The sequence below is a fragment of the Tasmannia lanceolata genome, unplaced genomic scaffold (assembly GCF_043159265.1).
Source record: "Tasmannia lanceolata isolate RefF3 unplaced genomic scaffold, GAP_Taslan_0.1 ptg000025l, whole genome shotgun sequence".
Classification (NCBI taxonomy): domain Eukaryota; kingdom Viridiplantae; phylum Streptophyta; class Magnoliopsida; order Canellales; family Winteraceae; genus Tasmannia; species Tasmannia lanceolata.
The window spans coordinates 12,610,348-12,625,783 of record NW_027518702.1 but is presented as its reverse complement, the minus strand read 5'-3'; the positions used below and the strand labels follow the sequence as shown (position 1 = coordinate 12,625,783).

At 38.3% G+C, this 15,436-nt stretch overlaps 1 protein-coding gene across 1 annotated transcript; it reads right to left on the bottom strand.

Annotated features, from left to right (window-relative positions):
* Positions 1–4,223: 4,223 nt before the first annotated feature.
* On the bottom strand, positions 4,224–15,436 carry LOC143857791 (uncharacterized). The gene is made up of 7 exons (XM_077368277.1): positions 15,137–15,436; positions 14,856–14,944; positions 14,486–14,624; positions 8,918–9,016; positions 8,612–8,734; positions 7,193–7,455; positions 4,224–4,654 (listed from the first exon to the last, which is right to left on the bottom strand). The coding sequence occupies exons 1-7, from the start codon at positions 15,318–15,320 to the stop codon at positions 4,544–4,546; spliced, it is 1,008 nt and encodes a 335-aa protein (XP_077224392.1). The 5' UTR covers positions 15,321–15,436; the 3' UTR covers positions 4,224–4,543.

Genomic DNA, 15,436 nt, shown 5'->3' with positions numbered 1-15,436 from the left:
AAGAAAAACCAATGAATCTAATATTTGTACACAATCAAGCTCAGGCACACAAAAAAAATGAACGGTTAGGATATCATCTAGTTCGATTTGCGATCAAGACTTTCCATATGATGGGCCCCATCACAGGGCACCCTAGTGGGTCCAAATCTGTTGGGAAACGAAGATCATATTAAGAGGAGTCTTTTTTCATCATGCCTGATCAAAGGTCTAGAGTCATCAAATGAGGATGACACCCAAATGGACACACTGATCACCGTACATCTGGTCCAAGTCCATGCCTAATGCTCGTTAAGAGAGTTTCTCCTAAGATGTTTGGTCCCCTCTTCTTCCCTTGCCATTCCCTCTTAGTGTAAAAAAGTTGTCACAGACTCACAAGGACACTTGCCGTTTGGATACATGGATTTTAGAATCCAGGTTTTTAGTTTGAAAACAGTGTAAAAGATGGTTCATGATCAGGCTGCTGCATGATGTCCTAGCAGCCGTTTCTTGGATTTTAAGTAAAAAAACCAGGTTTTAGAACAGAAGGGAACCAAGCATGACCTGTTTGGATACCTCACGGAGAGGTTTCTAAAACCTGGTTTTCTTACTTAAAATCCAAGAAACGCCTGGTTTTCTTACTTAAAATCCAAGAAACGCTGCCTAGGCAGCACACAGCAGCCTGATCATAAACCCTCTTTTACACAGTTTTCAAACTAAAACCTGGATTCTAAACTCCGCGTATCCAAACAGGGAAGAAAAAGGGGACGAATATATCACTTCCCCATCCGAGATCAAACTGCAAGCCTTGAATTCATAACTGTTCCAACCACAAGATATCATAAAAATAAAAATTCCAAATAAAAAAGGCTAGTGAAATTCGCACTACCCAGTTTCGATAACAGGACGAACTCACCTCGTCTTTTCTTTTAAAATTGCCTGCTGAGAGCCTTTCGGGAATGTATTAGGTCTTTCACAGCTGCAAGACAAGTTGACCTCGTCTAATTATCAAAACATGGTAGTGCCCATATCAGTAGCCTAAAAAGCCCCTAATGTTGAATTCTACCGATAGATCAGAGATGGGTTTTCTGCGCTGTTGAAATCAACATATTCCATTAATCACTAAACTCAAATTCATCAAGAAACAAGGAAAATAAAAGGAAACGAAAAAAAAAAACCACCTATATCAGGTGAGGTTTTTTTGGGGAGAGTAAGAAGAGGTGAAGGAGATGAGAGATCTGAGCTTAGCAATAGCAGATTTCTTGTCAGGTGGGCAGTGACAGAGTGAGATTTCGAGAGTTCTTAAGGCCTCTTCGTTCTTCCCAACTGCCAGAGCAGCTCTACTGCTTATGTTGGCACTACCATGTTCTGATAACTGCACTAACTCGCTTTGTCATTTCTTTTTTACTCGGCTTTCTAGATCTTTTTTAGAATTACAATAACTTTTGCCCGTTAAATAATAATAAAACAACAGGAGTTAGTGCAGTTATCAAAACATGGTAGTGCCAATATCAGTATCCTGAAAAAAAAAACCTAGTGTTGAATTCTACCAACAGATCAGACATGGGTTTTCCCTCTTATTGAAATCCAACATAGTCCATTAAACCACAATTCACAAAAAAAAAAAAAAAAAAACACCTTGTGAGGGGATGGATATAAAAGACAAGTTCACTTCGTCTAATTATCAAAACATGATAGTGTCAATATCAGTGTCGTAAAAACCCTAGTGTGGAATTCTAACAGTAGATCAGACATGGGTTTTCCCTGTTGTTGAAATCCAACATATTCCATTAAACTACAATTCAGCCAAAAAAAAAAAAAACTTAAGTGGGGGGGTTTTTTGGGAGAGAATAAGAAGAGGTGAAGGAGATGAGAGATGTGAGCTTAGCAATAGCAGATTTCTTGTCAGGGGGGCAGTGAGAAAGCGAAATTTCGAGAGATCGGAGGGCCTCTTCGGTCTTGCCGGCAGCCAGAGCAGCACAGCCGGACCGGTAAGCTTCGTCGGCGAGGCGGGCGTCGTATCGCCGGACGGAGGTTGCGGCGGAGTCGAGGACTGCGGTGGCGTGGGCATACTCTGATGAGGCAATTGCAGTGTCTATCTCTGCCATTAGAGATTCTGGAGTGGTTGGGAAGGTCTTAAAGTTGTCGAATACACTCCATTGAGATTGTTTTTCTCCCATAGATATATGGTTTTTTTTTTTTTTTTTTGTGCTCAACCTCCACTTTACTCAAAGATGGAAAGACCTCTCTCACAGAGACAAGGGTCAAGGGGTGTTTTTATAGTGATTTTGGGTTCTATCCGAGTAGGGGTGCAACTTGGGTCGGGGTCGACAGAAATCCTACGGGTTCAACCCTATTTTGGCTCGGGCTGGGTTGGGTTGGGAAAAGCAAACTAGATTTAATTTCGGGTTGCGTTAGGATTGAGGCCTTGGAGACCCAACATGACCTCCCTCCTCTAATTTTAGCTTGCTTTTCTTTGGGTTATTTTTTTTTTTTTTTGGGCCCAGGGTGAACCCAAACCAAACCCGCTCAACCTAACTCGATTTCAGGTTAGATGGTTTGGGTTAGGGTTGACCATCCTCAAACCGAGGGTTGGGTGGGGTTGGTTTAAGGTTGAGGGAATGCTATCTCTAGTTGGGTTAGGTTTGAACTCAACCCAATCCAACCCAAGTTGCACCCCTAAATTGTGTTTGTCTAGTGCCCCTGCTATTTGAGATTTTAGCCTATATCCGACTCTTACATAAGGAAGGAGAAATTGAAGAGCATGTTAACCACAGAATAAGAGTAGGTTGGTTGAAGTGGAAGCATGTTTCAGGAGTTCTGTGCCACCATAAAATACCTACCAAGTTTTGTAGGGAAAGTTATATAAGTACGGCTCAAAATGTTGGGCCACCAAGAAGCAGCATGTGTATAAGATGAGTGTAGCGGAGATGTGAATGCTTATGTGGATGTGCGGCCACAGAAGATTAGATCGAATTAAAAATGAAGACATCAGTAAATAGTGCCGGATAGGTCCTTTCACCTTCTTCATAGAATTTTTCTAAAGGATTCATTAGCCGACCCCAACTAGTTTCGGAGAGAGGCTTAGTTGAGTTGAGCTTATATCAGACGTGCAGGATAGAAAGAAATACCCAATGCTAGCTCTACGATATACTGGAGATTTTACATGATGCCGCCACAGAATGATCCAAACCGTTCATTTGTTCGGCCACAAATTAAATAGGTTGTGCTCCGAAAAATCATTACCATAGGATGATCCTAACCCTCCAACCTATAACACTTTCCATAATGTGCAGTCCCTCTATAGATCGGAGGGCTAGGATCATCCTATGGAAATGATTTTTTCGGGCACAACTCCAATCAAATGGACGTTTTCAATGATTTTTTTGGCAAATTTACTTTGTGGCCGATCAAATGGATGGTTTCGATCATCCTATGCGAGGGCCATGGGCCATAAGATACTTTTTTTTTTTTGAAAAATACTGGACCACACAGGTTTACACCAGACATTCATAGGAAAGAGAGAGAAAACTCACAGCACCGTTTACGTTGGGGAAGTGGCAGATGGATGGGATGGAGTTGCTAAGCTGGTGCAACATGGGCAACCGATTGCAGTGGGACCAGCCGATGGACGGTCAAGATTCATAGAAGAACAAATCGAACAATAGACACAATACGCAGAAAGTCCAGTTTCACTATTAATGGTGCAAGGTATTTTTGGGTCCCATAGGGGAACATGTAAGTGAAATCAAGACAGTTGATCTGATAGAAGTACCATGGTTTTAAATTTCGACCGAAATCCGAAATTGGGGACCGAAACCGAAATTTCATTTTTCGCCATTTACCGAATTTCGATTAAATGGCATTATTTATTAAAAAATAAAAGTGTAACAAAATTTCGGAATTTCGAACCAAATTACCAAATTTCGGACCGAAATTTTGGTTTTCGGTGGGGTTCAAGAGGCGACCCAGATGATCTTGGTCCCATCTCGAATGGGCATCCCATGGGTAAGATAAAGCAATACAAAAATCAACAGTTTAGTCTTTCTTGGTGGAACCCTAAACGAGGAAACTTGATGGATCAAGGGGCTAGATGATCCGATCAAGGTCTTCCCAATGGCATTCGGACCACCAAATTTATGGTTGCCGTCCAGATCGACGGATCGATACTATCCACGATGCACAAACGGGCCCGTTTTCAGCATTTTTCATGTAGCACGCAACAAACTCCTTTCATCTAATCATGCTTAAGAATGAACAGCCACGTGATTAATTAATTATAATACCAAATACATTACATGTATCAAAGAATGACCAACTTTGGAAACCTCTGCCAAAGCACAGGATTCCTTAAATTCAGGTTCAAAATCGAAAAAGGCGCTTGCAAAAAATTACAAATGACATTATGAAAAGGCCCCCAAAAAAATTTTAAAAAAGAATAATGAAATTACCAACATGGAGTGGGAGGATCAAAATGGTGACATTCCAGCTTCCTTGCATGGGTGTAGTATAGCAGAACGCATCTTCGAACAACCTAAACCCTAATTCCAAAAGGAGAAGAAGCAACTCATTTACCGACGACGCCAGACATCCAAGGAACAATTAATGGTGCTCTTGGGTGAGAGCTTCTGTATGAGTCTGAATATTTGTCTTTGAAATTCAATCTTGGTTGCTCTGCCTGTATTCATAAATGATGAAAGTTTATGATTAGGATTGAGCATGTAGGTATAATTCAAGGCTAGTTAAATGTTGGAAAAACCCATATCTTAAGAAGCCCAAATATTATGATTCTTAAGATTGTTGGATAATTTTTTTTTTTGAAAGATGACAATTGTATTCATACCGTGAAAATTACATTAGGTTACGCTGGGGACCAGGAGTCCCCACGTGATTTTACATAGTATGATATATCCTAAACCAAAAAGGCAAAACCAGAATACCCACAGGTCCATTTTTAACGATAGATACCATAGATTGACTTCTGCTTTATACCATACCAAAAACTCCGGCCACACCATGAGACAAGTTCATCCATGAATAAACGAGAAATGCTTCCACCACTGTATACCTAAAAAACCAACGCCCCCTTACTGATTCATAGAAACTAAAACCATTGTTAATCTTTGCAATCTTCCCACGGAGATCTCGAAGCTACCTATGCCGAGCATTTCTCCAACTCTTCCATGATATGCCGGATTACAATATATCTTGGTTTCTAAAGTCCATGCCAAGGTTAATCATCATTCCATCTGGTCCCCAAGGTCACGGAAGTATCACCATTGATATGATTGACACAGATGGAGATGGCTCCATAAGTGTGGAAGAGCTAGAGGCAGCTCTCCATCACCGGAATCTATGGTTCGTGGATTTGAGAGCATGGAAAGCGGTGAGGCATGCCGATAACAACCATAATGGCCGCATAGATCCTGGCTCGGAGTTTAAGGAGTTCGTCGACTATGCAAAGAAGCACTGGGGACTCACCATCTGCCTAGTCAAATGATCATGTCCTCTTTTTTTTCTTCTTCTTTGTTTTCTTTTGTTTTTTTTTTTTTTTTTTGATTAACCTCAAGGTTGAGAAATAAAGCCTCGACCAATGAGCTATAAGCCCAACCCCAGTTGTAGTCTTTTCTTATGTTGTAGTAGTAATAATAATAATAATAATATAGCAAGGAAGTAATCTTTGTTTAACTTGTTGGTCTCTTTGATACTTCATTTGGTTCATTTTGGATTTGAGAATTAGTTATGAGTTCAGAGGGAAATGATAAATTCGCCATCCTTTTTTAACACGGGACAGCCAAATCCAGTGTACTTGGCAATCAGGTTCCTTCCCAGATGAAGTAAATAAATCGTCTGAAGTCCTAGATACACCAGAGGTGTCTGTCCCAAGTAAAATAAAAGGGCGGATATATCACTTCCTGAGTCCAAATCTTATTATTGGACCTGTAAAAGTCTTAAAATCCAGCTATGCGGATTATAATGTCGGAAAAAAAATATAATATACTACCATTCAATATATATATATACTAGTAAAAAACCCCGTGCGATGCACGGGCCGACAAAGAACTGTACTGACCACATCATAGGTTGATCCAAATCGTCCATGTGATGGAACACAACATAAATAGGTTTATGTTGTGGGGAGTTTAGCAAGTTGTATTGTTGAAAATTGTAATTGTAGTAGTTAATGTTGTGGGGAGATTCCTATGGAAGGATAATATAAAACGTGTTTATGAGATGTAGTTGGGGTATTTTTGACACTTGTATTTTTTATAATATATCAATTTGGTTGAGCATAGCTTCCATCCTTCTCCTTCTCTTGGTTTTATTATTGTGTTCTAGTTGCTTCTCCTTCTCTCTTAATCACTTGCATCACCATTCCTAGTCTTCGGATTAAGTAGTTTAGATTCTTTAGAATAGTTTTATCAGATTTGAGGTAAGGCGGTATGCCCCCCTCTTGTAATTTTGTTTTCCAATTAATAAAATGTAAATCCAATTAGAGTCTATCTTGTGCAAGCTGTCAGTTTCCTGGGGAGATTTATATGTTGTTGATGGGGAGCACAACTTATGGGTGGCATTTATGTAAATATAATATTTGTTTCAACTATATAATAAGGGAAATGATATATTCACCCCTTTTTACTTGGGACAGCCTCATCTAGTAATAAATACATCAGAGGTGGCTGTCCCAAGTAACAAAAAGCGCGAATATATCACATCCCACATATTAAACATCAGGAGTTGTGGTGTTTAACTTTCAAAAATCAAAACCATTAGTTTTCTTCTTCTTCTCCCTTCTCCTTTCTTCTTCTCTCTTCTTCCCTCTTTTCTTGATTTCTTAACTAACTAATACCAACTGGTTTATCAATTCAAAAAAAAAAAAAAAAAAACCAACATTGGCGTCAAGGTTTATGCTAGTTCAAGAGCATTCGCGTCTGGCTGTTGCATGTGAGAGCAGCCACATAGGCTTGATTTCCAACATATTTTGTTTTATTCATTTAATTCATCTGAGGTGGCTGCTCTCACATGCAACAGCCAGACGTGAAATGTCTCTCTGCGATAGTCCCTAGCAAATCCCTTCTTTCTTTTAATAAACTCATTTAGCAACAATAGAAAGTTACATAACAACCAACTTAATAAAGCAACCTGTAGAGCCTAATGAGCTGCATAACATGGTTAATAAAACTAAAAATAACAAATATGCTTTAGAGATCCTTACCTGTTTCAGCCAGCACTCCTGATGTCTGTGTTCATAAATATCTGGCGAATAGCACCCATTCTCCAATGGACAATAAACCCATATATTGCACTTCATTTCACCCGCCTTTGCACTTTTAGCCTGATCTAAGCAAGCTTGGCAACAGTCACCGGCACTTTCCTTATGGTGGGTAAGACCCCATCTGACAGCGGCCCCACCATAATCTCTGTGTGGCTCAGCATGGCATTCAGGTGGAATTGGCCGACCGGGGGTGATGTCATCTTCTGCGGAGAGGAGGCATACCACAAAGAATAAAAAAAACATTTCTAAAATCTATAGGACTGTTGCATGGATTCGGATTCGCGTGTCGGGTTCGGCAAACCCCAAAAACTAGGATTTGTGGATTCGGTAATTTTTAAATAAAATTAAAATTTAAAAAAAAAAAAATATATATATATATATATATATATATTCATGAAAATTTTGAGGGTGAAGGATTGATGAAAATTTTGAGGGTGAAGGATTGATGCATTTGAATTTAGAGTCGAAGGAGGAAGGAGAGTCGATCTTCTAGGGTCGAGGCGCTAGGGTTTTTATTAAGAAAGTACAGGTTGTGCCTTCATATAGAAAAAGTTAAGAAGAAATTTTTTTAAAAGGGGAAATATATAGGATTTGCATTTTAAAAGAGAATCCGATGAGTCGGATTCATCCGAAAAAAACAGGATTCGTGCGGGACACGGCTATTACAAGAATCCGGGTGTGTCCCACGAGAATCCATGTTCGATTAGCGTGTGGAGGCATGTCGACACAGATTCGGCATAGGGGGGCAAAGAATCCATGCAACATAGCTATAAGATAATCTGAGAACTATGAATCTAAATCATAAAACGTCATGTTAGAGTTGTACATCCTGAAACCTTTTCTTAACATGGAAACAATAGAAAATCAATAGTTGTTTTTAGAGAATTGGTTTGGCAAATAAAAAGTATAAAAATACTATCTCAAATTGATCAAGACTATGAAATAACCAATTATTCAAAGAGCTCAAGCTGTTATCGTTGATGTTATTTAATCATTTATAGTTCAACAAAGACGAACCGGTATTTCACTTGATGGAAATTCATTAGATCATTAAGAACATTAGGGAAATCCTAAAAAGACAAACAGCAGTAGAAGAATACTCCATATTCTCCACACCCACAATGTCAAATCTCAATTATCTTTTTTTTAATGGCAGCAGATGATTTTATTGAAAACAAAGGTGGGGAAAATAAAAATCCCAAGACCGAGGTGGTCGAGGAGGAGCAGCTACTATATGTATGTGATATAACAATAAGCGGCACGTGATAGAGATGAATTATGATTTTGGTTTATGTAAATGCTGCAGCTGGTTTGAAAATACAGAACAAAATATAATTGATGCATGAAAACATTTGTTACCTAACTCTTGTTCACTCTCAAGTTTGTCATTGCTGTCCTTGTTGATGATTTCAGCTGGCATCCAAAGGCCAATTTCTTCCAATAGATAGACCCATTCAGATTCCAAGACTCTTTGCAACATCTCTGTGGAAAGGCACTCTTAATATACTAAACACATGGATTCAGTAAAAAAAGAAAAAAGAAAAAGGCATGGAACCACCAAAAATGTAGCTTCAAGATGGTTGAAAACTTAAGGATAATCTAAATTTATAAATCAGACAATAAATGGACACAGAATAATAGCACTCAAAGGGAAGAACATTATACTGGCTTCTTCAGCAGAGATAGTTGAATTAGACATTGCTCCCCCAAGTGCCACCAGTTTGGTTTCTTCTAGTTTTTCCTTGCGCCATATTTCTAGTGACGCTGCTACCAAAAAAAGTTTTCAGTATACAAAGCAAATGACAGAAAATAATTTTTTGAGTTAGCTAGTGATTGACATTTTAATAGAACATATATAAGTTTGATGAAATATGAAGGACACGTCAAAATGCAAAAAAATGTCTACTCATAAATTAAACCTTAAAATAAAATGTGAAGATGCAAAGAAGATTCATGATGAAAAGTAACCTCTTTAATATGTTACCATTAAAAAAAACCTCTTTAATATGTTAAAGACAATAGGAGTTATCTTCAATAGATGAGAAACATCTACCAGTTCTATTCAGTTAGGTTCTCCAAATAATGGTAGGAAATCAAAGACCATGTCCAGTGGGGTAGACCAAGACGTGATGAACAGTAGCGCTAGCCAACAATAACTGGCGCTTGAGCATAAGTTAGGAGTTTTGATCAAAACTTCTGGAGAACTGTGCATCAATATTACTGTACATGAGCATGGTTAGGGGCAAGTGTATTTGTGTGTCCTAGAACTTTTGGAGGTAATTTGAGTCACGCTGAGTAGTCATTCATGGTGATCACTAGTCCCAGATAGGATACAAAGTTCTTGAACTACACGGGGATGACAAAACATGCCAATTGGAAAATTCAACCAACATGAGTTAATGTAGAATGGAGAATTCAAAGCCTCTCCCCCACCCTGGCATTGCTTATCTCAGTTCCAAGAAATGAATTACCAGCTTGTAGCCTCAGAGCCCATATGGATCTCCCGCATCAATATGAGGAAGTGAACAGCTCATAACTTATTGTTTACTATATATCTTATATGGACTTGAATTTGTCACTGAGCTGATGGATGAGATGTCTTCAAGCATGATCTCACTTCAATCATAAATAAAATATGACTGCTACTATGGATACCCAGAGTAGAACCGAAAGTGTAACCTAACAAATCCCCACATGCCCCATGGCATGGGAAGGGTAGTTTTGCCATTTTCACAGAGAAAAAAAACCAAAAATTAAGGGAAAGATTGCTAATGTGTTAAGAGGCTATTTGTTCGGTTCCACTCTCGTCCCCAAATCGGTTACCATATCATTATTCATAAAATATTATCACCACAACTTCCCGATCTGCTGGTTCTTATAAAAACAAATATTCATAAAGAAATAGACAATCATCCTAAAAAAAAATCTCAAGACATGTGCTTCTACTTCATTCAAAACAGATAACCAACCACAAATATGTTCCAATATCTCCACCATAAAAAAAAATGATGGGATTGCAATGATTTTCCCATTTTAGATCGAAAGCAGATGGAAGAAGTCCAGATCCGGACTCTCAAAAATCAGAAATCTGAGACTTTCAGATCTATGTATAACCACCTTAATATCAATGAAATCACTTAAAAATCGCGATAAATCATAAATGCCTTTTGCATGTCATCTATCAATAATCAGGCGTATCCTCCATATCTGGACGAAGATGTACTGTACAGATGACGAGGTCAACCATATGACCTTGGGATAAGTATATGTTCTCTCTTCAGTCCACCAAAATTTCTTCTATGCACTTGATATTCATTTGGATGAGAGGATGATGGATTTTGACGTCCTCAGATCCATATCTGCTTTGATACCATGTAAGCATCTTTAAAATATTTAAGAGAAAGAGAGAGGAGACAAGAGAAAAGAGGAAATAGAGTTTGTGCAATAGGGTATGCTTAATGTTGTGTAGCATCACCTTATTATTCACTTAAGTGAAATATTACAAAATGACTGACTTCTCTTAAGTGAGATATTACAGTAAATGATAAACGGAAGCATAAAAAATAGTATATTTCCTATGATTCATAGGCACTCGATGCACATAGATTTGACACGGAAATAGTTGTGGACACGTGCTTAGACTTAGACATGGCTGTTTGTAAAGTGTTGAAACTGAAAAGCATGTTTCATTCTTTCGGTACACACACTAAAGTTCGTTAAGTTTCCTTCTATTCTTCTAACATAAGTAATAAGTGTTTGTATTGACTTCCCTTTGAGGTGGGCCCGCCCAATAATATTTAATAAGTATTAGAATCTTATTTCAGTTATTATTATTGTTATTTACTCTTTAGGGCTTTGCCGGCATGCTATGTGGGTTTTTACATTACTGTGTTACTATTGCAATTACTTGGGAAACATTGCATAAAAAATTGCCTGGGAAATTGCTGTTGACTGGGATAGTAGGAAATTCTGTTGTTGAAGAAATTATTGTTGCTTTTCCAGTGTCGGTCAATAGAAGAAGGGTGATGGATAATAAGACTTGGGTCTTCTCAGCTTTTTTATGGCCGAATCGATGGATCCCTTCACAATGTCATGTGGACTAAACTAAATGTTATCCTGGACCACTGGCAAATCTCGTGGTGGTGTTTTTTTTTTTTTTGGTTGGGGATGGGGGGGATGGGCCGGTTGATCTCCTCTTCATTGGGGTGCGATTTACTTGGGAACGAATCAAAATAAAAGTAGATTAGATAGATTACTCCCCCAATGGAGCGTGCCTTTTCTGAGTATCATTGAAAATGCTCTTTCCATACCTATTTTGAATCACCCTCTCATCCTCCGAGACCCTATGCTGGGGTTGTGGGGTCCTTCAGCCTTCTGTTTTGAGCATGTCTAGTTGTAAGGTACCATTTTGAAAGTGTTTCTAAAAGAGTGGTAGTTCAAAGTTGAATGCACTAGCCCCGTGTATGTTAGATTAGCTCAGAAGCTCTGATTCATCAAATAAATGCTTAAATTTGGGCTAAGGAGTTCTTAGGTGAGAAGGGGTAGAAGAAAGACACAATTCTTGAGAGGTTCTCGGTGCTTGAAGGTATCTGTGTAGTTGGATAGTAATCCCTGGATGAGCTTTTAGAGAGAACCCAACTCCAGGAAGAGTACAATTGAATAATTTTATAGGAGCTGAAATGAAAACAAAGGTCAAAATGGTTGGACGAGGGTGATATAAACACAGCCAATTTTCATAGTATTGTTAGTGCCAGGAGATGTTCAAACAGAATCCACGCTCTGGTCATAAGTGGAGAAAGAATAGATGACCTGAGGGTCATTTCTTTGGAGATTGTCTCTTACTTCGAAGTAGTGTATTCCTCCGAGAATCACACTTCCAAATCTGGAGGATATGAAGTTTGGTCATTAAGATGGGTGGAGCAGACAGATTAGGTGACTGCAAACCTAGCATTTTGGTGGAGAGCATCTATGAAATTATGGCGAATAGGCTGTGTAGTGTGTTGAGAGGCATTATCTAAAGATCAAAGTGCCTTACACTGATGGAAGACAGATCACAGTTGGTGCTTGGTTAACCACTGAGTGAGTGGACTTCTATCATGATTTGAGAGGATGGGTGTCATTTGTAAAATTGAAATAAAAAATCCCATGACCGACTGAAGTGGGGTCGCCTCGAGAATCTCGTGGGTAGAATAAGATTCAAAGATAGATAACTTGGGTGGATGATGAGTTGTCTATCTTCGACCTGGTTTTCTATTCTGATAAATGGTTCCGCTAGGCTTCTTTAAAACCTATAGAGGTCTTCGTCAAGGATAGCCTCTATATCCCTTGTTGCTCACTATAATGGAGGATGCTCTCAATAGAATGACAAAGAAAGCCATACTTAGATGTTTGATAGAGGGATTTATTATTGGTTGTCCTAGGGTGGAAATTTTCATCATCAATAAGCTGACAACACCCTTATTTTTTAACTGTCTTGATAGATGGAAAATTAAAAACCTTAAGGCTGTATTAAGATGCTACGAAGCTGTTTCAGGGCAACGGATCAATTTTGCCATCTCTAGTCATGGGAGTCAGCATGGAAGAGTTTGCCAATTCTTTGGGTTATAAGCCTGGATCTATCCCCAACATAATACTTGGTCTCCCGGTGTGTGTCGATAAGCTTGCAAAAAGCCTTTGGGATCCAGTGATTGAGAGAGTGGAAAGGTTGCTCTCCCTGAGGGGTAGAATCACCCTTATCAAGGCCTGCTTGCAAACTTTCCCTTATATTATTACATGTCAGTCTGTCAATATCGTGTGATGATGATTAAGAGAATTAAACAACTTCAAAGGAATTTCATGTGAAACAATAATGAGTATCACTTAGTTCACAGGGAAGATATGTGCTTCTAATGTTGAATGTATTTCTAATATTCCTTTTAATTTTTTAATTTCTAACTAGGTGTTTGCAAGGATTGCATGTCAATTGGCAAAAATCCAGAAGTTTTGTCTCCTCGAATTTTGGGATGGTTTAAGGTTAAATTCAATGAAAGCAAGTAAGCAACATAGTTGTTCAAGAAGTCTATAGCATACTTTTAAAACTCCCCTGCGTCATCATGGACTTCCCCCGAATAGCGTCTCTTTTACCTTGGTCGCGTTCCCCGTTTTGCCGCATCCGTGTTCCGCGTTTTAACCTACAGAGTCAATAAAAACTCTTTGACTCTCTAGGATTATGACCGCGTCAAGCAAGTACTCAGCCGCGTCGTGCCGAGTTGACTGGGATTTTCTTCATCCGCATTCCACGCCACATCCGCATTTTTAAACATTGGTCTATAGTGATTGTAATGGCTTTTATAGAACAACATTTGCTTCGAATAGTGTTATTTTTTTCTTTTTGGAAGTAAAATTCTAATAGCATTGTTATCAACATATTATGGCCTTTGAAGGTCCCTTAGCTGAAGAGTAGGCACTCAATGCTGAAGTTAAAGAAGCATGGCATGAAGTGAGATTGCATAATGAGATGGGATACTCTAAAGTTTGGATTAAAGGACATTCTCTGATCACCATAAAATTGATTAAAAGATCTTATTGTCCACCTTGGTGTTTTTTATTCTAGTTTAGGGAATTGGCATGTATGGAATGATTTTCCGTTGTCTTCATATCTCACATTCAAGGAAAGAAAATGTGGAAGTAGATAGTCTAGCAAATTATGGCACTTTAAGTAGGAATTTGTTTTATTGGCACAAGATGTCTTCTTTTAGTCTTATTTTTCGGTGGGTCTGAATTGGCAGCCTCTCCTTGTATCCTTCCACTTGTTAATGAATTTCGTCTATTAAAAAAATATAACAAAAATGTGTGCCTCATCCCCATTCAATCAAAAGGAGAATAATATTGTGATCTCCATCCACACACCATGAGATGTCTCAAGATGATAGTAGAGCCCCAAGTCAAGTACAATTGGGGGTAATTGGAACCTTAGCCTCAGATTGTTTGGTGAAACACTGAAAAAACTTTCCCCTATTGAACTAAATCTAGAAAACAAAAATTGTTTAATGCTCCTTCTAAGACAACCTCATCCAATAATATATTAATATTATGATAGCAACATCCCATGTGATTAGTATGCAAGCCAGTTCTATGGATTACTGTATACCCGTGTGCGTTTCAAGGTAAATGTGATGTCCCAAACAATTGAAGCAATCAAAGTAGTACAAAGACACATTATTTACAAAACCAAACAAATCAAAACACACCCACCTCTTTGTTCACTCAAATTCGCATTAGCATTCAGCCCTTTCAAGCACTGGAGAACTTCATTAGCTATCTTCTGCTTCACAGGCCGCGACAATTCCAACGCTCTTTCTTCTCTGGAGAGTTCCTCTTTGATTCCCTTCACCTTTTTAACAACAAACAACAAAAAATAGCATCATAAGGAAGAGAGAGAAAAAAAACAAAATCCCCAAAACCAAACCATCAGATCTACAAAAACAACAAAAAAAAACTAAGAAAAAGAAACATAAAACCAAAATGTGATTTTTACAAGCTTAACAAGTTCAATGGTACAAAAATAACCAAAAAACACATTAAAAAAACAGCAAAATTCAAAAAACCAAAATGTGATTTTTACCAGCCTAACAAGTTCAATGGGCTCCGCCGCTCGCCGAATCTGAATCGATTCTTCCATCTTCTTAATCTGATCGTTTGTGTATTTAAAACCTGCAAAACAAAACCCAAATAAATAAACAAAAAATACCCACCCCCTCTCTCTTTTACATAACAAACACCAAATAAACAAAACCCATCAAAACAGCAAATGGGTTCTTCTCCAAAAGCGAATTAGAGCCAGAAAACGCAAAGAAAAGAAAAGAAAAAGCAATATACGAAATGGGTTTTTCTTTTTCCTCATACCTGTAAACGAATTTGGGGTGACATTATCATTACGAGGGTTGGGGAAGATGTAGAAAGAGGTGTAGAGAGAGTGTAGAACATAGAGAGCTGCCACAATGTTGATAGAACAGATAACGATTGTCGTTCTTTTATAATAAGAAAAAAATTTACCCCTCCCTTGATTTCCCCATTCTAACCTCGCCATTTTCTTTACTTATCTCTCTCTCTCGTCTTCATCTGAATCCCATTATCAACTATCTGCTTTTTCCTTGTTAGATTTTTCTTCTCCAAGAAAAAAATGGGGAAATTTTAATCAGATTT

Bases quoted from the DNA above. Each gene is read 5' to 3' on its own strand.
- LOC143857791 (XM_077368277.1), bottom strand. From the start codon at position 15,320: ATGGCGAGGTTAGAATGGGGAAATCAAGGGAGGGGTAAATTTTTTTCT. The intron at 9,017-14,485 runs GTGGGTGTGTTT...TTTTGGTAGCAG, and splicing joins GAATTTGAGTGAACAAAGAG to CGTCACTAGAAATATGGCGC. The intron at 4,655-7,192 runs GTAAGGATCTCT...TTATGAATACAG, and splicing joins AGGAGTGCTGGCTGAAACAG to GCAGAGCAACCAAGATTGAA.